Raw genomic sequence first — 24,484 nt, 5'->3', positions numbered from 1 at the left:
ACTCCCTTAAAACAGCCTCTCATAACATCTGGGCTTCTACAGCACATAAAAATGTTTTCCTTCTGGCAGCAGATTTTATGGAGACGTAATAAAATACGTTTTATAAAAATAATTCTATTTTCAGATTGTGTTTTGCCAGTAAGCGGGGCCTGACCAGGTGTGGAGGAGATTCAGTGGGGAGCCTGTGGAAGTAAATCAGCCATTTCCAATGCCCCCCAGTGTCCCAGATTTGGTCAATTTACTGATGGCCCTCAACCTCACATAATGTGTGCTTATATAGTTCAGATTTACGTTCATCCTTTATTGCAGTCAGATCCTTTTTGTAGGCAACATGTCCTGTTGTAATGTAAACAATGTGAGTAATGTAAGGGAAAAACTTAACATTCTTCCCCTCTTCCACCCCTCTCCCTTCTGCCCCTCCCAGGTTATCTTTTTGCCTTCAAGGTTCCAATTTAATTACATGCACCTCTTGGCTTGTTAGACACTTAAAAGGAGAAACTTGTAGCTGCTCTAGATTTTCAGACTAGAACTCGGGCAGGGAGGGAGGGGAAGGAGAGGGTGTCTCCCCGCTCCTGGGAAGTTTGGGGCAAGGGGCCCCACTTACCTGGTCCAGTGGCAGGCAAGATGGCAAGCCCCACCTGGCCACTCTTTTGGTGGTGTAGCTGCCTCACTCGGCAGTATAGTTCTGCCCTGTGCTCGCTGCCCCCAGTAGTCGCTGTGAGTATAGCATCCCTCTGAACAGCCATGAGAACATAAGAAAGGCCAGACTGGGTCAGACCAAAGGGTCGTCTAGCCCAGTATCCTGTGCTCAACTGTTGCCAAAACCAGGTGCACCAGAGGAAGTGAACTGAACAGGGAATCAAGTGATCCTTCTCCTATCATCTATTTCCCGCCTCTGACAAACAGGGCTAGGGACACCATTCCTACCCATACTGGCTAATAGCCATTGATGGACCTAACCTCCATGAAATGTATCTAGTTTAATTTATCTAATTTCTGGAAAATATTCCTATTTCAGGCGCTTCCTGTTTTCCTGGCACAGCCAAATACTGACCTTGCTTTAAATTAAAAGAGGAAGCTGCATACCAAATTTAATGGTCCCAGCTCTTACTATTTAGGAGAAACTTTAAAAAAAAATAGTCTTGCAGCACCTTAAAGACTAATGAAACATGTAGATGGTATCATGAGCTTTCTGTGGGCACAACCCGCTTTCAGAGGGGTTGTGCCCATGAAAGCTCATGATACCACCTACATGTTTCATTAGTCTTTAAGGTGCTGCAAGACTATTTGGTTTTTTTAAGTTTTTCCAGTTAGACTAACTCAGCTACCCCTTTGAATGAAGCATTTAAGAGAAGTTCTTGAACAAATGGACTCACAGACAGATGCACATTTCTAAAATATATTGATAGATGTTAGCAAACTGTTATGGTATTTCTTTCCCAAACCATAGCAGTTTGGGACATCCCCTGTATTTCTCCCACTTCTGCTGGAAGATAAATAATTTTCAAGGTGCAGATAACTGGGAAATTCTGAATTGAGAGTTTGTTCCCAAATTTGGTTAGTAATAGCACTGAGCTGAAGAATAAAGAAACAGCTGTTTTACAGAGACAGCCCCCAGATGTTAGACAGACTGCTCCATGCAGTGTGCACCTCATCAGTAGCTCTGCGGGCTGCGAATCGAGACAGCTTCTGTGTTGCCCTTCTTTCTGTCTCCATCCAGCCCTGCAAATTTGCAGCTATCTGCAACTGCGGACATGGATGCAGATATCTGCAACTCTTTTTTGTGGATACAGATGTGGGTATAAATTTTAGCCTTGCAGGCCTTTTCCCACCAAAGGAAAATTACATGCATTGTGTGTCTACTGCAGCTGCATAATGAACAATAAATAGCCACCTCTGCAGCACCTCTCCCCTTTGATTAAGCTGAGATGGTAGGTGGGTGCTTATGCAAACCAAAAAGGGGATCTCATGGTGCTGTGGAGTTATTGCCAAGGTGAAACGTGATTACTGAGAAATTGTGGAAGGAAACCAACATGACTCCTGTGTCTCCAGCCTGGGACTTCTTGTTTTTCATGTGAGAAGGTTGCTTGAGTTGGCCAGTGTACTGATCACTAATGAGATGTATACTCTAATGAGATGGGGTTTCCCATTTAGGCAACAAACGTGCATTTTATTCTGAAAAAGGCTGCATTTACTTTACAACATGTACCACTTTCTCCCGTCCCTGCTGTTAGTATTGGGGAACTATCGCTGAACCCTTCCTGCCTCATTTCTCCATTATAACTAGCTCTTTTTATTTTGTCTCCAGATGGAAAAAGATGAAACTGTGAGCGATTCGTCTCCACACATAGCCAATATTGGACGCTTGGTAGAGGTAAGTACACAAGGGCCATCACAACTTTAGGCACCATCATTGGCAGTGTGAGCAATGCACTGTGAGTGTGTATCCCACAATGCCTGGTGACACCTTCAGTGGCATTGAGGAAGCACTTTGACAATGATCAGCAGTAACCTGAATCTGTGTGACAGTTGCTTACGTGGTGCTTTCCATGTTTTTTTCCTAATAGGCTATGTTGACATTTGGGGCTGCATATCAGATTCAGAAAATGATTAAAATGCCTGTATGTGTACTCGTAATGATTGCCATGTGAATTTGTAGAAAAGGAAAATATGATATATGCTCTTATAAACCTTGCTTTTCTTGATCCAGAAAAAGCACTATAACACTCAGCAAAACACACATGCTAGACAGGAAAAGGCAGACCCTCACAACTATGTAGGTCCAGCTATCATTGTGAAAATTGAGTGAAGGGGAAACGGAGGCATCCCAGAAAGTGGAAAGGAATGGGGGAAGGGAAACTGGTAAAGAACTGTGCATATGTTGCAAATCTGCTCATTCTGCAGCATTATTAAAACTTGAGGATTTCCATTTGTTTCTCCATTGTTTTCATTTTCCGCTCAGTTGCATCCCTAGCAACTGCTTGATTCTCTTTTCTGTCCTGCTTTTTGGCTTCCCAGCATTCATTTCATTCCCTTTTTCCTGTATTGGAGCTTTGCAGTATGTCCTTCTTTGCTGCATGTTGGGTTACGTCTAGACTGCAGACTTGCGTCCACACTGCAAAAGCACATTGAAAAAGCAATCTGAATGGATGCTCTTTCACATGTAAGCTGTGATTACCTGTGCCTTTTCCTCTTTCCTGTCCACACGTGCCTTTTTGTGAAAGAGCTCTTTCGCAAAAAGGCTTCTTCCTCATAGAATGAGGATTACCGATGCTGGAAAAACCCCTGTGTTCTTTCAGGTTTTTTTTTTCTTGCAGAAGAACTCAATTGCAGTGTGGACGTTCCTCAAGTTTTGTTGGAAAAATGGCCTTTTTTTTCCGACAAAACTATAGTGTAGACATACCCTTGGCTTCTTTCTTATCTGGCAGAGGTGCATGGGGGTGTTCCTGACAGTCACATCTGCTGAGGCACAGGGGACAATGTGCAGAAGCAAGATTATTAAATTCAAGAATAGCATTGAAACTCTTCATTCTATATGCCTCTTTTGCAATTTATCAATCACTTTTGTCACTGTTCCTTGCTTGGCACCACTTGGTAAGTGGTGCTCTGGTTGGGAAGATGTTAGAGGGGATGACACATGGGCAAAAGAATTTGCAGAGGTTGTGATGAAGTTTAACCGGGAACAAATTCTAAAATCACGCTACACTTCTTTATAGGCAGGAATCATTCTAGCATACATCTCATTGCTGTGGGTAAGCAGGGAAACCAGGGTACATCCACTGCATGTTTGTGGCTTCTGCCTAGCTCTACATGCAGCTCTCACTTATGTACAACTTTGGTCCCTGCACAAGTGATTGCCGAATGGCGCGGGATGATGCCCTTCAATGGAAGAAGGGAACAAACTTGATGCGCTACAATTTGCGATACAGGATTCAGGAAGGTATCTCCAGGAAACGTTCCTGGAGATTGGCATGCATCAACCCTGTTCTGTTGTACCAATTAGTTACACAGAGCTCAGAAACAGCAGCCTCCTACTTCTCTGTTCCCTAAACCAGTGTTTCTCAACCAGTGGTATGAGTACTGTTAGGGGTACTTGAGAGAAGTCAGGGGGGGAGGGTACGTCAACACAACTGAAATTTGAAGAAAACTGAATTTTTGTTTTAAGTTTTATTATTTTTGTACTTTTTACACCCAAAAATTCCATCGCCTGCCAGCTACGATAAAGTTTTTTAAACAAATGTGTTGCAACGGTAGAAAAAATTTTGTGCATCTGAAAACTGTAGGTACGGGAGGTACTTACATATTTTTAAAAGGGGTACTTTAGTTTAAAAAAAAAAAAGTTGAGAAACACTGCCCTAAACCCACCTCCACAATACACATGCCACAGGCACTTATCTGTCTGATTTCCTACTTCCTACTCTACAGAGAGCAACTGCTGAGACTGACTGGGCACCTCAGCAGTGGCGAACAGTTCCTGACTGCCTGTTGCACTGAGCGACCCTATTGAGAGCTCTACACCTTCGTCTAGCTCCACCTCTTCATCCATATCTTTGTTCTCTGGGTTAGATCCTTTCTCCATGCCCTCCAAAGTGTCCACTAGGCTCTTGATGGTGGAGGTGGGGGCATCACTAAGGATAGCATCCAGCTCCTTATAGAAATGGCCCATCTTATGCGCAGCACTGAAGCGATGGCTTGCGTCCTTCATCCTGTGGTACCTCAGCTCCTTTATCTCCATCTTCACTGCGGTGTGCCCCGATCATAGCACTTTTCGCACAAGCCTAGAGAAATGTGCCCATAAGCATCCCAATTCCGATGGGTCATGTGCAGCTGGGACTGCACAGACTTCTCTCCCCATATACTGATCAGATCCAACCCACGACAGCGCTCTTGGTGTGATAGCAGCCATGGTCACCTGGGAAGATGCAATGAGACCTCTCCATGCCAAGACACAAGCAGGAAATGGAATTTAAAATTCCCATGGTTTGAAAGCGGGAGGGACAGATTGCTGCCCTGCAACCAGGTAAACCGTTCAAACCACTGACCAGAGCTGTCAGAATGGGCATGATGGGACACTTCCTCAAGGCCAAACAAAGCGATTAAAGCCATCATCATGGCTACACTGGCTCTTGGTTGATAAGAAAGGGAAGGGAAAAGAAAATCTCTTGTGGGGGTGAAAGTATTGTTGCCAAAACCAGGCATTTCTCCCCCAAAGATGCATTGCAGTGTGTGCGCTCTTAACGGTTTTGTTACCAAAAGGCAGTTTTTGGCAACAAAACTTGGTAATGTAGACAAACTAAGTGCATAGTAGTTGCTTCTCACAGCACTTGACTTTGTTGCCATTGTCAGTCCTGTATCCTCAGCATGCTAAGAGTCCAGGGTAGGATTGCGTTAATTGCTGCAAAAGGGGTGAGGAGCACACCTGGCAGCTGTTTTTACCACATCATTTTGTAGAAAAGCTTTTATCCTCCTTGATTTTCATACTTCATAGTCACTTACTTTGAAAGGAGAGGAGAAGTTAAATTAGTGTGTGCGCACAATACTGTTGCTAAAGAAAATCAAACACTCAAAGCATCCTGGATAAAGCACCCTTAATTTTGATCCTTTTGTTGCAGTGGCCAGTTATTTAGGCCAGAGAGAATCATAGAATAGTAGAATTGGAAGGGACCTTGAGAGGTCATAAAGTCCAGTCCCCTGCTCTCATGGCAGGACCAAGCACCATCTAGATCAGGTATGGGCAATAATTTTTAAAAGGGGGGGCCATGTCACAAATTTCTGGCTTCTTGTCCTGTCCTCAGAAGCCAAGGAGAACAATTTTTCTCCCTTCTCCTTGTAAAACCCTTTTAGGTACTTGAAAACTGCTATCATGCCCCCTCTGTCGTCTTTTTTCTAAACTAAACAAGCACAGTTCCTTCAGTCTTCCCTCATTGCTCATGTTTTCTAGACCTTTAATCATTGCTCTTCTCAGGACCTTCTCCAATTTCTCCACATCTTTCTTGAAATGTGGTGCCCAGAACTGGACACACTACTCCAACCTAATGAGGCCTAATGAGTGCAGTGTAATGAGTGCACTTTTGGGAGAGGGGGAGCCTATACAGGAAGGATGGGCTCCACCTAAACCAGGGTGGAACCAGACTGCTGGCACTAAACATTAATAAGGCCGTAGAGCAGTTTTTAAACTAAGAGATGGGGGAAAGCCGATTGGTGTGGAGATGCACGTAAATCGGAGAGCGACTTCTCTTAGAGGAGAATCCGTTGATAGAGATTCTCTAAGCTGTAGTCGGAAAGAGAGGAGGGGAGAGGGCAAACCATGGGCCAGAGCTGACAAACAACCGCATACAAAGGAATCCAATGCATCAGGGAAGGGCAGACAAATAACCAGTGGCAAATTTTTAAAGTGCTTGTACACAAATGCTAGGAGTCTGACTAATAAGATGGGTGAACTAGAGTACCTCGTATTAAATGAGGAGATAGACATAATAGGCATCACTGAAACCTGGTGGAATGAGGAAAATCTGTGGGACACAATCATACCGGGATATAAAATATATAGAAAGGATAGAGCAGGCCGGGTGGGTGGCGGAGTGGCACTGTATGTGAAAGATAATGTAGAATCAAATGAAATAAAAATATTAAGTGAATCAACATGTTCCATAGAATCGCTATGGATAGAAATTCCATGCTCCAATAATAAGAAATTAGCAGTAGGGATATATTACCGACCACCTGACCAGGACAGCGATACTGACATAGAAATGCTGAGGGAGATTAGAGAGGCTACCAAAATAAAGAACTCTATAATAATGGGGGATTTTAATTACCCCCATATTGACTGGATACATGTCACCTCAGGAAGAGAAGTGGAGATAAAATTTCGCAATGGCTTAAGTGACTGCTTCTTGGAGCAGCTAGTGCAGGAACCCACAAGGGGAGAGGCAATTCTTGATTTAGTCCTGAGTGGAGTGCAGGATCAGGTCCAGGATATAACCGTTACAGGACCGCTTGGGAATAGTGACCATAATATAATAACATTCAACATTCCTGTGGTGGGAAGAACACCTCAGCAGTCCAGCACCCTGGCATTTAATTTCAAAAAGGGGAATTACGCAAAAATGAGGAGGCTAGTTAAACAGAAATTAAAAGGCACAATGACTAGAGCCAAATCCCTGAAAGCTGCATGGAAACTTTTTAAAGACACCATAATAGAAGCCCAACTTAAATGTATACCCCAAATTAAAAAACATAGCAAGAGACCTAAAAAAGAGTCACCGTGGCTTAACCACCATGTAAAAGAAGCAGTGAGGGACAAAAAGGCATCTTTTAAGAAGTGGAAGTCCAATCCTCATGAGATAAATAGAAAGGAACATAAACACTGTCAAATCAAGTGTAAACATGTAATAAGAAAAGCAAAAAAAGATTTTGAGGAACAGTTAGCCAAAAACTCAAAAAGAAATAACAAAATGTTTTTGAAGTACATTAGAAGCAGGAAGCCTGCTAAAAAACCTGTGGGTCCCCTAGATGATCGAGCTATAAAAGGAGCAATCAAGGACGATAAAGCCATTGCGGAGAAACTAAATGATTTCTTTGCTTCAGTCTTTATGGCTGAGGACGTTGGGGAGATTCCTCAATCTGCACCGTCCTTTGTGGGTGATGAATCTGAGGAACTGTCCCGGATTGAAGTGTCATTAGAGGAGGTTTTGGAACAAATAGAAAAACTTAATGTTAACAGATCTCCAGGACCGGATGGCATTCATCCAAGGGTTCTAAAAGAACTTAAATGGGAAATTGCTAAGCTATTATCTGTGGTTTGTAACCTAACCTTTAAATCGGCTTCCGTACCTAATGACTGGAAGGTAGCCAACGTGACACCAATATTTAAAAAGGGCTCTAGAGGTGATCCTGGCAATTACAGACCGGTAAGTCTAACTTCAGTACCGGGCAAATTAGTCGAAACAATAGTAAAGAATAAAATTGTGAAGCATGTAGAAGAACATAATTTGTTGGACAAAAGTCAACATGGTTTCTGTAAAGGGAAATCCTGTCTTACTAATCTGTTAGAGTTCTTTGAAGGGGTTAACAAACATGCGGACAAGGGGGATCCAGTAGATATAGTATACTTGGATTTTCACAAAGGTCCCTCACCAAAGGCTCTTGTGTAAATTACATGGCCATGGGATAAGAGGGAAGGTCCTTTCTTGGATTGAGAACTGGTTAAAAGACAGGAAACAAAGGATAGGAATAAATGGTAAATTTTTAGATTGGAGAGGGGTAACTAGTGGTGTACTCCAAGGGTCAGTCCTGAGACCAATCCTTTTCAACTTATTCATAAATGATCTGGAGAAAGGGGTAAGCAGTGAGGTAGTAACGTTTGCAAATGATACCAAACTGTTTAGGATAGTCAAGACAGAAGCAGACTGTGAGGGACTCCAAGAAGATCTCACCAAACTGAGTGATTGGGTAACAAAATGGCAAATGAAATTTAATGTGGATAAGTGTAAAGTAATGGACATGAGCAAAAATAACTCCAACTATACGTACAGTATGATGGGGGCTAATTTGGCTACGACAAATCAGGAAAGAGATCTTGGAGTTATCTTGGACAGTTCTCTGAAAACTTCCACACAGAGTGCAGCAGCGGTCCAAAAGGCAAATAGGATGCTAGGAATTATTAGGAAAGGGATAGAAAATAAGACCCAGAATATCTTACTGCCCCTGTATAAAACTATGGTACGCCCACATCTTGAATACTGTGTACAGATGTGGTCTCCTCACCTCAAAAAAGATATTTTGGCCTTGGAAAGGGTTCAGAAAAGGGCAACTAAAATGATTAGGGGTTTGGAACGGGTCCCATATGAGGAGAGGTTAAAGAGACTGGGACTTTTCAGTTTAGAAAAGAGGAGACTGAGGGGGGATATGATAGAGGTCTATAAAATCACGAGTGGTGTGGAGAGGGCTGATAAAGAAAAGTTATTTATTAGTTCCCATAATAGAAGAACTAGAGGACACCAAATGAAATTAATGGGTAGCAGGCTTAAAACTAATAAAAGAAAGTTCTTCTTCACACAGCGTGTAGTCAACCTGTGGAACTCCTTGCCAGAGGAGGCTGTGAAGGCTAGGACTATAATAGAGTTTAAAGAGAAGCTGGATAAATTCATGGAGGTTAGGTCCATAAAAGGCTATTAGCCAGGGGATAAAATGGTGTCCTTGGCCTCTGTTTGTCAGAGGCTGGAGAGGGATGGCAGGAGACAAATCGCTTGATCATTGTCTTCAGTCCACCCTCTCTGGGGCACCTGGTGCTGGCCACTGTCGGCAGACAGGATACTGGGCTAGATGGACCTTTGGTATGACCCAGTACGGCCATTCTTATGTTCTTATGTAGAGTGGAAGAATGATTTCTCATGTCTTGCTCATAACACTCCTGTTAATGCATCCCAGAATCGTATTTGCTCTTTTTGCAACAGTGTCACGCTGTTGATTCATATTTACCTTGTGGTCCATCCACTATGATCCCTCAATCCCTTTCTGCAATATTCCTTCCTAGGCAATCGCCTCTCATTCTGTATGTGTGAAACGGATTGTTCCTTCCTAAGTGGAGTACTTTGCATTTGACCTTTTTAAACTTCATCCTACTTACCTCAGACCATTTCTCCAGTTTGTCCAGATCTGGAATAATGGATCTGGGCGAGAAAGTATCCCTTCCAAATGTACTGTGGCACAGCAGTTGTACCAAAAGCCACCAAGTCAGAAAATTCAGTTTAGTTCTATAAAACTCTTGGGTTCCTTAAATGGTTGACTCAGAATCTGGGAGTTTGTTCTGCTTGGGATTGGAACGATCAAGAGGGGGTGAATGGACTGTCCTGTTTGCAGTGGGATACAAGCAAGTTTGATCCCTGAACAAAAATGCCCTCTTGTGGTCTTGGACAGGTATTTTGTTTATGTAGCCTTGGACAGTAACCAGCAGCAAAATGGATTCTCAGACGCTAATGTAAACTGAATCTCTTGCTGTCAGGTTAGGAGGAGTGAGGCACTGACATAACACTTAAATAACAGGACAAAGTAGCCTAATCCTGCTGTAGAAAGCATTGCAATTCATTATAGTCAACTGATCTGGTGACGGGGTCCTCATAAGAGAATGTAGTAACTTACCATAGAAACAACTGCAATGATTAATAGGCTGGTTTCTTCCTTTCTTCTAGGACATGGAAAACAAAATCAGAAGTACGCTGAATGAGATTTATTTTGGAAAAACAAAGGACATCGTTAATGGGCTGAGGTAATGGACCATTGGCAGCTGGCTCTTAGAGCTCCCTTAGTCCTTCTCCCTCCCCCAGCAGCACCTGCAGTATTGTCCCACAGTCAGCAGCGATTGGCATTCCTTTGCTAGCACTTCCCCTTTCCTAGGGAGCCTTTCCACTTCCCTAATTAGTCACCTAATTATGTTTTGGAAACATTGATTAGTGGTGAGTGTTTAGAGAACTTTCTCTTACACTTTTTGACTACAGGAATTTGCAGCACTTTAACCCCGTGTTCCCTGTTCATGAAGAGTATAGCTCAGTCCGGTACTGAAGCTTGATGGGATTATTGTTAATGGGCTGCTGAATTATTCCCTTTTGAAGATTGTATGTGCTAAGTGTAGGTCTATGAATGAAAAGTTATTCTTAAAAATAATTCTCAAACGCCAAACAAATCATAAGTAACTAGAGATTCTGTGAAAACAGAGCTTGTAGTTTTTAAAAATGTGCCATCTTTTTTCTTCCCCACTTCCTTAGGATGAGCTGAGCCAGCTGTGTATTTCTGCAGGGAAGTTGTGTGATCATGTTGAATCAGGAGCTTTGCATAGCAAGCTCTGGGTTGGTGTGTTAAAAACTCTTGGGAAAGTGCAGAACTGAGAGGCTTGATACCAATTGAATTCTTCCACCTTGTACATTACACTCCTCGGCATAGTGCAGTAAGGCAGAAAACACAATACACAAATATGCAAAGCCTGCAGTTCCCAGGCATGCTGATGTACAAAAGTATCAGCAGATCTGCCTTGCAGTGGTAGAATTTTGGTGCCGATAAAATCCTTCTGCCTTCCTTGATGGTAATTTGGCCGTGGGTGGGCCTGGTATTTGATAAAGCTGAATGAAGTGCTGGCTGAAATTTGGCACACATTTTCATTGTGGTGCATGGGGAATTGGCCAGGTGCAGCTGCCATTAATATCAGATGGGAATACCGAACTGATTATTTTTTCCTGTGAACCCTGTTGAAAATCCCTGTAGTTGGATCTGTGCCGTATATTCCTCCGAACTTCAGCCTAAAAAAACCATTATTTTGTACCTCATTGAGGTAATATGTTTGGAACCTTTATCATCGTGTATCTAGATTTGGCTTTTCTTCCTTACCTTTCCTGTTTCCTCTGACTCATGTATTTAAACTTTGTTCTTCTTGAACTCATTCCTAGTGGCTTCCAGGATGCCAGTTGTCTGTTACTGGGTTCTTCTGACTGTTCTTTTCCCTACTCTGCTTCACTCATTTCTGAACTACTCTCTGTAGATCTATTGATGCTATCCCCGACAACCAAAAGTATAAGCAGTTGCAGAGGGAGCTTTCTCAAGTGTTGACCCAGCGTCAGATCTACATCCAGCCTGATAACTAAATCAATCCAGGTACCCCTGCCCGTGAGGTGTGACAATCCGCACTAAACCAGGACTCACCCTGCCAGGATCAGGCTGTCTTACCTATGCATGACAACTGAAACCAGAACTAACCCGTAACTCCAGCAGACTGATGACCAACTATTAATTTGTTTCATCCTAAGGCTCTTTCTTCATAGAACCAATGAATGCCTTGATCTTTATTTCCACTGCGTGGAGTTCTGTGCACTGAAATGTGGGGAGATTGGCCAGTTTTGTTTTGCACTGTCTTGAGGGCAATTATACAGTAGATGGCCAGGTACCCAAAGTGGTGTTAATTTGTATTCATTTACAATTCATTTCTATCCATTAACAATTGTGCCATCAGTTGTGTGGGGTGTTTTTTACAGCAGCTGTAGAGACCTTTTGGTACACTCATCTTTTGGTACATTCCCTGTAACTTTGTTACTCCTTTCCTTCTGACTAGAGCAAGGCTGGGCAATAACGGGCTTGCTGCCTACACACGGTTGCCAGCAGCTAACCCTGGCAAACTGCATCCTGCCTGCCCGCTGGTTATTGCCCAATCCTGGAATAGAGGGAAGGTTTGGGAAGTAAATAGCCGTCCTTTCAATTGTAGATGGTGCTTGGTCCTGCCGTGAGGGCAGGGCACTGGACCTGATGACCTCTCGAGGTCCCTTCCAGTTCTATAAAGGGCCTTTTGGCCATGGTACTTCCAAGAACATAGCAACTGATGCTGGTTCCTCCTTCCCTCCAAATCCTCCTTGTCTTGTATACCTGAGTCTGTTTTGGAGGTTGAAAATTCAGTTACCCTGAAATGTTTCTGATCTCCACTTTCCTGTGCCATGCACAGTCAGTTGTAAATGGGTTTGCTCATATACTGTTGGTTGCTCTTGGGAGTTTTGATTGCTTAAGGTGCATGGCACTGACTAACCTGGGGCCAGTTTAACCTTCCACTGCCCTTCCTAATGAGTTACAGATGCCATTTTAAACACGTTAAGCTGACGGAGGGGGAAATGAGCACTGTTTGTTGATGATGGCCCAGAACCATTACTTAAACTGGTGACAAATGCAAATATAAAATGTATATATTTGTGTTAAAGCAACTAAATTCTCCAGAGATGAGAGGGTGGAAATACTTTCTAATAACATTAGAAAAATAACTCTGATACAAAGAATGGACTTGCTTTGCAGGAACGAGCATTAAGGTATAATGGAGCCCTCGCAACAGGACAGGATGTAAAATACAAAATAGAGTATATACCTTAGTCTTTAAAGTACCACAGGACGCCTCCTTGTTTTTTGCAGATACAGATGGACTCCCCTACCTATTTCTATAGAGAGGAGTCTATTAAATTGGTATTTCTGAAGTGCTAGCATCTCTTTAAAAGGCCAATGTCGTTGTTCTGTTACCTGATGAGTTGTAAGATCCCTTTTTAACTAGGAAGAATTATTGTACCTTGCTGCAACAGCTGAAAGATTCTCTAGTCTTCTCCATGGAAGTCTTAATAAGCAAAGTCCAGGTGATTCTTTGGATTCTTTTTATAACCATGCACTAAGAAAGTGAGGACTTTATTTTGCCTGCAATTCCCTGATCACATCTACTCCATCTGAGTTGCTGTGAGAGTTACAGTTGATGGCTACAGTAGGTAAAAAGTAAGCTGGAGATGTAAATAAGTGCATTGCCAAAAATCTGTGGATGTACTGTACTTCTAGGAAAGAACAGGTAAAGGAATAGCGTGTGTTAAGCAGAATTGTCTCCTCATATGACTTATCTGCTAGCACTTCATGAGAATATCTGAAATGCCCCCATCTGTTACAGATCTATAGCTTCAGCCCCAAAATAAAGATTTTTTTTTTTAAAGTGAAACTGCTCTAGTACCAGTGGCTCTCAACCTCTTCTACAGAGGGACGCCTTGAGATCTGCTCACCACCCTGTTGGAGTTGGCAACCCTGTGTTCACAGCTGCTCCAGTGGTCTGCTTTGTTATAGCTGCTGACTCGTTCAAAAATACTCTCCTTGATCCCCAAAGCAGCAACACAGATGCCACTAAACCAAGGCTGACAATAATTTTTGGATGGGGGGGGGGGAGACTTGAAGAATTTGGTAAGCGGTCAAGGGCTGCACTCTTTCATGCTATGAATGGAGGAGGTGCCGGGTCTGGATGAACGTTGGGTACAGAAGGGAGCTTAGGATAAAGGATTGGGGTGCAGGAGGGGGCGTGGGATCCAGGAGGTAGTTTAGGTGGAGGAGGAAGCTGGGACCTAGGGCTGGGGACGGGGGTGGAGAAGGGAGTGCAGAGTCTGGGAAGGGGTTGTGACCAGGGGTAGGGGATTGGGGTGCAAGGCCTGGGAGGGTTTGTGTGTGCAGGAGCAGGGGTGCAGAGGGTTTGGATTACATGCGGTAGGGGTGCAGGAGGAGGGCAGAAAGTTGGGGGGAGGGAAGGGCTGGGGTGTCAGAGGCAGGTTCTGGCCCAGAGACTCTTGGCCAATAACCCAGCTGTTTCCTCAGCCAGGGTTCCTGCCTTCCATGCCCCTGCACTGGCTGCAGGGGCCATGTGAGGCTGACTGAACACTGGGAGATGAGAGCATCAGGGGAACTCCATGTGCTGCTTTTCCTGCAAACAGGCAGCTCCCATTGGCCAAGGACATTTTGCTGGGGGCAGGGACAGTGTGTGAAACCTCTCCCCGCCTCCCCCTATGCTAGCAGCATTCAGAGCGCTGCTCTGAGCACTGAGCGGAGGCAGGACAGGCAGGGATCCTAGCGGAGGCTCCTGTGGGCTGGATCCGGCTGTATTTTGCCCACCCCTACATTAAACACTTCCTGTTCTGGGTGCTAATGATAGCACAAGTCCCAAGAGTCCCCTGTTGGAATATTTGTGCGCTGCAGTCTGCTAGAAGCCCACGGTGGGTTTGCAGTTAGTGGGCCTCCATTCCCCAATGAAAGAACGCTTTCCTTCCTGCAGCTACATGGTAGCTCACAGGGAAATGGCGTCTTAACAATCCAGCTTCTAATGTGCATTTGTATCTGCTTAAACTTAAAGCCATAGCTGCTCTAATGCCTAGTGAACCTAAAGCTTTGTGTCTCAAAGGACATTGACGTACATGAGAGATTCAGGATCTTGGTAACTTATTCCATGAAGCAGCTTTCTCAAGCCAGAGTTAAAACAGAGTCTGAGAAACTCTCTTGGTCTTTCTATGAAGCAGCTTCCGGTGTTCCCATGAGTAGATGCACTGGAAGGGAAAGTTTGACCTGGCTGCCACATACTGAAATAGTAGTTGCTTGGACTGTTTGTTAGGTCCTGCAAACAGGTCCATTTGAACAGTTGCCATAGAATAACTTGCTGGATTATCTACCACAAAGATCGAGATTGAGCTTCTCTAACACACAGTCTGAGGGACACCTTGATGTTTCCAAGCTTGAAGGTAAAGGTTTGGGATTCCCCCCCCCCCCCCCCCCCCCCCCCCCCCCCCCCCCCAAGAATTGGAGGCAGTGGAACTTAGAGGAAGTGTATCTGTGGTGTATCCCTGCTAGAGTGGATTTTGCAATACTTGCTGGAAAGTGTTCACTTTACCTTCTGTCCTCTGTATTTGCAACAAGCTAATAGAGGTGGTTTCCTCTAAACCTGAGTCCTCTAAGCTGCCGCTATTGCCTCACATCCCAGAAGAAAAACTATCAAAAATCACTGCTTTCAAGTATCTGACTTTAATTTGTTTCCTTCCTTCCAACAGGTCTGTGCAGACTTTTGCAGACAAATCAAAACAAGAAGCTCTTAAAAACGATCTGGTGGAGGCTTTGAAGAAAAAGCAGCAAAGTTAAAATTCTCTTCATGCTAACAAGACATGCCATGCACTCATTAGATTCCTTTCTTAGAAAATTCATTTTCTCTCCAGCCCCCCTCCCTCCCGCCTTTTTGGTTACGTCACATCACAATTTGCATCCAGTACTATCCATACGCCGCCATCTCCCCATGAATAAAGCTGTACAAACTTTTTCAGTCTCTGAGGCTTACTTTGCACCACGTTTTACTATTGAGACCTTAGGATATATTTCTGTAAAAGTCATGCATTCTTTTCCTCTTCTCCCATTTATATGCATAAACACCGATCATTCTGTTTCTTTTCCTTCCCCCTTCCTGCCTTTTGTTACATTGGTGTAAAAATGTAAAACAAAATTTATTAAATACTGTGGTGTGTGAAAGAGGAAAAACTGGGAAAACGTATTCCACGTATGTTTGGGGCTGGGCACGGGGGATGGCTGGTGGGAGGGAGGGAAGAGAGGATGTTCCGCAGTGTTGTACTATACTGACTAAACCAGACTTGCAAGGAAACATTGATTTGGTGACCTGCTGAAAGTTCTGCTCTTCTATAGCCTTGTTCCAAGGCGCTTTTCTGTCAATTTTTATGGAATGCAAAAGGGGTTTTTTGTTTTGATTTTGTTTTTTGTAAAGCTTAAATTGAATCTACATCTTATACTTGAGCCTCCATACTAAAAACAAACAAAAAAACACAAAATAAAAATAAAAAAAATCCTGGGAAGCCGTGTGCGTCCAGTGTCCTTTTTATTTTATTCCTTCCTGCCTCGCTGCTCCAGTCTACACACAGACATTTGTAATTCAAACCACCACCATGCTGTATCTCCACAGAGAGCAAGTAGCTCTTCTTGACTCACACCAAGATCAGCTGCAGTTTATTTGGGTGAAGGGAGACTGTTTGATTTACTTTGCTAGTCACAGAGGGTGGGTGCATCTTGCCAGCTTTCTGTGGTGGTGTTTTTCATTAGCTTGCCCTACTTTCAAGATGTTGGCATGAGGATATTGGCATCCTGCTGCATTCTGGGATTGAAGCTTCAGGCATATAGCAAACATGGAACAGATGTTTTCTGAGAAGAATTAGAATATCTGGCATCTTTGTGTACGTTGAACATAGTTGAAGTAAAATCTGTTTGTTAAAGCACTCAGGGGAGAAGAGAGGCCTAATGCCTGGCACTGTTCAGCGCGGCCAGTTGGAAGCCACGGTACTAGTGAAAAGCCGTGGTTCAGCCACTTTGGCCCCACCTGGACACCTTTTTATCTTAACGTGAGTCAATTTAGTGCTTGTGGAAAGAGCAGGACATCTAGCTTTGTGGCCAGAAATCTACTTCTTCGCACCAAGAATGTCATTCAAGTGGCAGTGGGAGGAACCAAGTCCAGAAGACTGTTCCCTTCAGTCCACAAGTCTGTCTGGGGAGAGAACCAGCAAGACTACGGTGTAGTGTGTGGCTTTGCCCACTACAAAATGGCTGCACCCACCAACGTGTCTCATAACTGGCTTCTGATAGTATTTGCTTCCTCCTGGGTTGAAGCAGGGACGCATAAGGCCAGGATGTGAGAGCGCAGCTGGTTTGGTGGGATTAGGAAGGTGTATATCTCCCTCTCACAACAAAGCTTGACCTGACTAACCGTCATTCGGAAAATCTGATCCAGAGAGCTGCTCACAGGAGGATAGCAAAAGGTCTTGAATTTGTTGTAAAGAGAAGTGACATTTGTGCCATGTGTGTCTTCCTCTAGCAAGCAGCACTCCTAGGAAGATGAGGACATGACTCTCCTTCATGACTCAGCTCTTAGTAGCTATCTGCAGAAGCTAGCACTGGACATGGGAGTGATGGATTATTTTGATTGCTTGTTCTGTTCATTTCCTCTGAATCATCTTGCATTGGCCAGGCTTGAAAGACACAGTTAATGTTCCCTCTAATCTTTTCCATCCATGTGTGGATTTTTTCCATCCAGGGGCAGAATAAAATGTTCTGTGTGCACCAAGGCCTGTGTGAATGTGCACTACCAGCAGAAACAACAAACCTAGCTACGTGCACTCCTGCTGATCAGTTGGGCAGCGCCTCAACTAACAGAACTATGTTAGTGAGGAATGTGTTCGCTTTTTAACTCAGTCATTAGGGATACATCACCCTCTCCCAAGGCTGCACAAGTGCCCAGCTTATGGAGAACACTGGACAGACCATTGATCTGAACATGAGAACAGCCCTACCAGGTAACACACTGATGTCTAGTGGCTTACATGGATGCTGCAAAGGAGCTGTTGGTGTTCCCTTTAGTAAGTGGATCACGAACACAAACATTTGTTCACTTCCTTGGCAGACAATTGAGGAGAGATCTTAGACTCTCTCACCTCAGACAATCTGCCCAGATGTACACATGCTTTCTGTAGCCTCACCCGGCAAATAACTTTTGTTGGTGACTTGTGGTACTGGGAAACACTTGCCAATCCCTTCCTTACCTGCTGACCTTTGCTCTGAGCTATATTAAGTAGACTATTTCCTTCACCTTCCTTTCTTCCTGTAGTGCTGTACCGTACTGCTTTCACATGCATCTGACAAAGTGGGTCTGCCCACAAAAGCTTATGCTCCAATACATCTGTTAGCCTATAAGGTGCCACAGGACTCCTTGTTGCTTTTGCTTCAATATTACTTACTTTACCATTGACCTCTGTTTCTCTGTGTGGTTTTGTGCTGGACAGCTAGTCAATTCTCAGCTCTGCCATGGATTTCATGTGTAATCTTGGGAAAGTCATTTGATCTTTGCCTCTTGTTCCTAACTTGTTAAAACAAGGATACTTCTCTACCTCATCTGGTGGTATAAGGAGAGTCATTTGTGTGAGATACTTGGATACTCCAGCAAGGGGAGAGATTTGAAGTCACGACAAGTAGCCAACAATCTATTCAACTCCCTCCTTTATTTTTTAACTCAGAGAAGTGGACCTCTAGGGTATTCTGAGAACTGGGAATATAAACTGTCTTTTGTTCAGAGGCATATCAGAGAACTGAAGCAGCAGGCTGGGTAGAGTCCATCTTCAGTTTAAGCTTTAGCCCAGCTTTGGTGAGGTAGCGAAGTTTTTAGTCCCATTTTCCCACCAGTCTGAGTTGAAAATGGGGCCGGAGATTAATTTTCATAAGCCCGTGGAGACACATTTTAAGCAGCTTTGACCGTGCTATCTGGTCTTGTGCTTACTCTTTGTTTACAGTGAGTGCCGATTAATACTCCTAAAGTACAATGAGAGGGAGAAGGGAGCAAGTGCCTGATGGACTGTCAGCATCTGGCCTGTAGAACTATCCTCTGGATGAACCTGTGTGACTGTGAAATGAAAATGTAGGCAGTGCTATTGACTCAAGTACTTTTTTTACTCTAATTATGCTGTTCCAATGTGACCTATTTCACAGTCGGACATCTGTGTGCAATTAAAGCCCCATGCCTGAATGTTTACCCAAGGGGCCTTTGGTGTCTCTAATTCAGGTCAGATGAAAGGACTGGAGCCAAGGAGTAAATGTACATACTCCCTTCAAAGTCTGCAACCCCAAGGGCAACATCTGAGTCTGTATTACTGCCAGTTGGTTCTGTAATGTGGAACTTCTGAAGTTAGAGCTAAGTTTGTAATAACTCCTCAAGTTTGAAAATAGTTTGTCAGTTTAGGCTGGGGAACAGCCTGTTCCTCTCTGCTACAGCACGCCCCTCCCAAAACCAGTATTCTCTGGTCTGGCAACATCTGTGGTCCAGGTGGACCATGAATGATCCTGGACCAGAGACCCCTGGGAGTCAAGTAGCAGGAGGGCCAGTGTCCAGGAGATTAGGGCTGGAGACGGCCGTAGCAGAACTGGACCTTATAAGTAACTCATCAGCACTGGGACTGGGGTTGCAGCCTGTGGTGGCCATCAGCAACCTGCAGCAGTGGGGCTGGGGCCAGAGCCAATGGGACCAAGCCAGTGGGACTGGAGCCCCTGGCAGCAGGACCAGAGCCTCCAGTGGCTTGTGGTAGTGGGGCTGGAGCTGCTGGTAACCTCTGGCAGCACGCACCAGGCCGTCCAGCCTGGGCTACGGGGCTGGTGGTTGCAGGCCAGCAACCCAGGGCAGCCGGCACTAGTGGCATGCTTGGAGGTCAGAAGAGTTGGCTGGGGTAACACAGGCTGGTCCAGAAAATTCCCTCATTGAGTGCTGGACCAGGGAGATCCAACCTATATTTCTAATTCCATCTGTCACCTGTGCTAAAGCTTCTTCTGCGTGATCTTCCTAACCCCTTTTTTTAACTGTAGGTGAGACTAATATAATACATTGCAGTGACTATACTGCTAACAGTACAAGCCTGGTCTACACCTAGACTTAACTCTCAGGAGCTTCGGGGGTAGCCGAGTTAGTCTGTTACAGAAAAAACAACAAATGGTCTGGTAGCACTTTATAGAGTAACGAAACATGTAGATGGGTTCATGAGCGTTCCTGGGCACAGCCCACTTCTTCAGATGACCAGAGTGGTGAGTTGAGGATATGAAAACTCGAAATAAATAGGAGAGGGGAGAGAGAGAAAAAGGGAGAGGGTGGAAGACAGAGCATCATTAAGTATCTGGAGAATGGGTACTTAAACCGAAGCAGATAAAAATCAAAGTCAATAGATAGATAGATTCCTAAAACAGGAAGGATACCACTCCGGGAGCTGTTAGCACCACAGTGGTTATTACATCACCTACTGTAGATGTAGCTAATGGCATAGCTTATTCCCCTACAGGAAGGGAAATATGCTGTAGCCTGATTCCCATGTTTCTATTACTGTGTCCACACTAGGGTAGTGCACTACTTTGATTATACCGCTGTAGTTAGGCAAGCCCTAGCACTAGACTAGGTATTGTCTACACTCAATCAAATACAAGATGGGCACTGCCTGGTGAGAAGTAGCGCTGGCTAATGAATAAAGAAGGGGACTGGAGCCCTATACTCAAATCCCAGCTCTGTCTTTGACTTGTATAACCAAGTGGGAAGTCACTTCTGATCCACTGTCTTTCACAGTAGCTAGACTAATGGGCTACGTCTAGACTGGCATGATTTTCTGGAAATGCTTTTAACGGAAAAGTTTTCCGTTAAAAGCATTTTCGGAACAGAGTGTCTAGATTGGCATGGACGCTTTTCCGCATCTGTGCCAATCTAGATGCGCTTTTCCGCAAAAAAAGCCCCGATCGCCGTTTTTCAGTCGGGGCTTTTTTGCGGAAAACAAATCTGAGCTGTCTACGCTGGCCCCTTTGCGTTAAAGGACTTTTACCCAAACGGGAGCAGCATAGTATTTCCGCAAGAACACTGACAATCTTACATGAGATCCTCAGTGTTTTTGCGGAAATTCAAGTGGCCAGTGTAGACAGCTGGCAAGTTTTTCTGGAAAAGCGGCTGATTTTCCAGAAAAACTGGCCTGTCTAGACACAGCCATGGGGTCTTAACCTCCTTGTAGCATAAGGTACAGTGTAGGAGTTTAGTTCTTAAGTACACCCAGAATGGCTCCCACTTCTGAAGTACCATCAAATAAACACATGACAGGCCACCCTTTACTACCTTGTCCGCATTCCTTCCCTCCTACTGCCCAAGGTAAGGCACGGACAACTATTTCCCTCTTGTCCACTAATGGGAGGTAGAAGCGATAGTGCCAAGACTTTTAGCATCTCACGGAGTTCCCCTGCTTTTTAAAAAACATTTACCAGGCTTTACAAGAGCACGCTGCTCTTTCTATTTGCATTTGATTACCTGGAAAGGTAATTTAGCAGCCTGCAGCTGGAACTGAGGAATGGTTTGAGTAGAAACTGGGTAGAGCCCTTTGTTGTAGACTCCCATTTAACACTGGCAGAGCCTGCCTTGAGGTGTCCTGCTGGAGCTGTCGGTAAAGGGCCCTCATTCAGCAAAATGCTCACGAACATGCTTAAAGTGAAGTGGGGCAGCACTGCTAAATAAGGACTTCAGTCTAGAAATTCAAAATTATGAGTCTCAATTTTGATAGTTGCCTTTTGAAACTTTGTTTCAATCTGCCTGGAAGAAAAGCTAGTTCTCTAGGCAGAAGGAGCTCTAATCCAGAACTGGTTACGTATAGTCTGCCTCTAGTCTAGGTACAGGGCATCCCTGCTATCCATCCAAGATACAGTCCAAAAGAGTCAATGTAAAGCAGGGAATTTCTTCCCAAGGCTGACTTCCATTTGCACTAAATGGTCTTTTGTCATGCAAAAAAAGTGAGGAATGGGAGGACTTAAGGCAACAATGATGTTAGTGTGGAACCCATGTATACTAGGACCACCCTGTATGTCTGCTGTGGCAGGGAAATTAGTTACAACTCACTGTTGCCTAACCTGGTCCCAGATTCTGAATTGCAGTGAATTAGCATCAATCCCCTGAGTTTCAAGAGGGCGATGCCCTTTGACATCTGCTAATCTGGCCTGTAGTTCCTCTTAGAACAAAAATGTGGGTTTGAATGGAAGGGTTTCTTGAACAGTCATGATAGTTAGAGGAGGTAAACAGGGAAGGGGTAGGGGCTGTTTGTGATGGAGTCAATCTAACTCTATCCTCTTAAAAAGCACAGGAGCAGAAATCATGAAACTCTAGTTACTGAGGGAGAAAATCTTGCCCTCTCTTCAGGAAAAGTAGTGGGAGAACACTTGGAAAAAACAATTTAGTGAAGCTTGTGTGAAATCAAGCAGGAGTGACTGTAATTAACTAACCACGCTGTGGTTCTCTGAAAAATATTCCTACTTGGGCCTTTGTAAAGCATGGAAAGAAATTACATCTGAACCCTGGCCGCAGCCTAATGCAAGAAATTTATCTTCTTGGCTTCTTCGCTACCAGCGAAGCAATGAGGAAGAGATTAGTATGTAGGCACAGGCTGTGTTTGTTCTGGAGGTTAGCGAGAATTACTCCTATGCCTTCAGAAGAGTAGCTGAGTTTAGTCTGTAACTGGAAAAACAAACAGTGAATAGTCTTGTAGCACCTGAGAGACTAACAAAACATGTAGATGGTGTCATGAGCCACTCTACCTCCTGGGAGGGGCAGGGCTGTAGCAGCTGTGAAGTCTTCATTTCCAAGAGCTACTTGGTGACGGCGATTGTGTGGGGTTATACAGCCCCCTCATGGCTGAAACAGTGCTACTGATTAGCCAAAGCAAAATGCAGGACAATGTAGCACTTTAAAGACTAACAAGATGGTTTATTAGATGATGAGCTTTCGTGGGCCAGACCCACTTCCTCAGCTCAAATAGTGGAAGAAAGTAGTCACAACCATATATACCAAAGGATACAATTAAAAATGAACACATATGAAAAGGACAAATCACATTTCAGAACAGGAGGGGGATGCGGGGGGGGGGGGGAAGAAAGTGTCTGTGAATTGATATTAGAGGTGGGGAGAGTGGGATGTCTGTGAGCTAATGGTATTAGAGGTGATAATTGGGGAAGCTATCTTGGTAATGGGTAAGATAGTTTGAGTACATAGGCAAGTAGGAAGCTAGCTGGCAGACAGTTTATCCTGGCCCCAGGAGCAGTTCATTTACATAATTAAAAAAAGCTTTCCTCCCTCCCTGCTGTAGCAAAGATCTAATCTTTTTAGAGCTATGGTGAGCCAGGATGCTAGAAGTAATGCCTTCCTCTGCTTTTCGTTGTAGAACGTACCATGAACCAGGTTTCTAAGCCAAAGAGACAAGGATGACGAACAGAAGTACTGGGACTAGAATCACAAACTGTTCCAGGAACTGTACCTGTTGTGTGCCATCCAGCTAGTTAAAAAACCCTCCCTTCTTCCTTTAAAAAAAATTGAAGGTTGAGTCCCCCATACCACCTCTGGCAGTCAAGCTCTAATAGCTAAGTGCCCTCTTCCCCCTCCCATTCCTCCATCAAACCTGGGAAGGTAGAGCACATGCAGACTCAGATATATGGGATCATGCTGCAGCTAGCTCCTTGTACTATTAATGTGAATAAGTGGCAGCGGCTATAACCCTAGTGAACAGACTCACCCTCTGTTGCTTTACAACAGCTCAAAACAATATAGGCTGTGACCAGGCAGCCTCTTGTATGGAGCTGAAGCATGGTGGGCCTTGAGGGGCAGCCAGTACTGGCCCATGGCAGGAGGCAGCAACTGGCCTATTGCTGTACCACTGGGAGTGCTAGGAGCTCAGCTGGTTTGAAGTTGTAGGGATCTAAGATTGGCAGTCCCTTAGCTGGAGCCTCCCTGCATGTCTGCATGCGAACAGCAGTCAAACCACTGCTAAACTTGGAGTGTGGGGCAAGGGTCAGCCCCCTAAGCTTGGACCCACCCTGAAGAGAAAGCAGCCCAGTTACCCCCATCAACTCCTGCTACTGAGCCAGGTATGCTTCTAGCCCAGCTGAGAGGCCCACCCTCACACCTTAGCCACCTTACCTGGCTTCTGCAGTAAACTGTAAGAGGGACTTGGGTTGTCAATGAAGCTCTTCAGCTGAAGCACAGACCAGCTCCTCAGACACCTGTAGCAACAGTGCCCTATACACCGTGTGTTCTACACCTTGTCTAGAAGCACTCTGCTGCAGCAAGGGAGAAGCAAACCTCTTACATCCAAGCTGCGGGAAAGTCCAGCCTCAGTAAATATTCTTCACCTTTTACTACGGTCAGCCCAAGGAAGGTAAGTCAGTCGCACGGCCCTAAGAGGAGCTAGGAATAGGACACAAGAGGCCCTGCCCCTTACAGCTTGCATTAAAAAGCTTAGGTTACACCCTTAATGCCTAGTTGTCCTAGGACATTTGTTTCTTCATGCTGGGAAGGGCACAGCTACTGCTGAGTGGGTGTCAGACTCCACAGTAGTGAGCTCTTCAGGTAATAAAAGCATTTAAGGTGGAGTGGGGGATGGGGGAACCTTCCCAGTTTTCCTGTAGCTCCCAGAATCCCCTTTACAACTCAGGAACCGTAAAACCCGAGACAGATTGTTCCAGCAGCACCTCCTGTGCCCGGCCTCAGACCTAGAATATTTGCAAGCTCTGGTGCTAGCAATTCCACATTCAGGGGGTTGTGGCATGGAAAGCAGTGGCTGGGGTCTGGTTTAGA

At 44.6% G+C, this 24,484-nt stretch overlaps 1 protein-coding gene across 3 annotated transcripts in view; it reads left to right on the top strand.

Moving 5' to 3' along the window:
- CAPZB (capping actin protein of muscle Z-line subunit beta) overlaps positions 1–16,169 on the top strand; it is a 129,846-nt gene extending 113,677 nt beyond the window's left edge. For 2 of the 3 annotated variants that reach the window (XM_006115053.4, XM_075906480.1), the window contains exons 7-10: positions 2,309–2,374; positions 10,194–10,270; positions 11,534–11,646; positions 15,363–16,169. In XM_006115053.4, the coding sequence (XP_006115115.1) occupies positions 2,309–2,374; positions 10,194–10,270; positions 11,534–11,636 (246 nt within the window). In that variant the 3' untranslated portion in view covers positions 11,637–11,646; positions 15,363–16,169. The remainder of the gene's footprint in view (positions 1–2,308; positions 2,375–10,193; positions 10,271–11,533; positions 11,647–15,362) is intronic. The other variant, XM_075906481.1, reaches the window with a different exon arrangement.
- Positions 16,170–24,484: the final 8,315 nt, after the last annotated feature.

Source organism: Pelodiscus sinensis, chromosome 23, assembly GCF_049634645.1.
Source record: "Pelodiscus sinensis isolate JC-2024 chromosome 23, ASM4963464v1, whole genome shotgun sequence".
In the NCBI taxonomy this organism is placed as follows: Eukaryota; Metazoa; Chordata; order Testudines; family Trionychidae; genus Pelodiscus; species Pelodiscus sinensis.
This window is presented reverse-complemented; position numbering and strand designations above follow the sequence as displayed.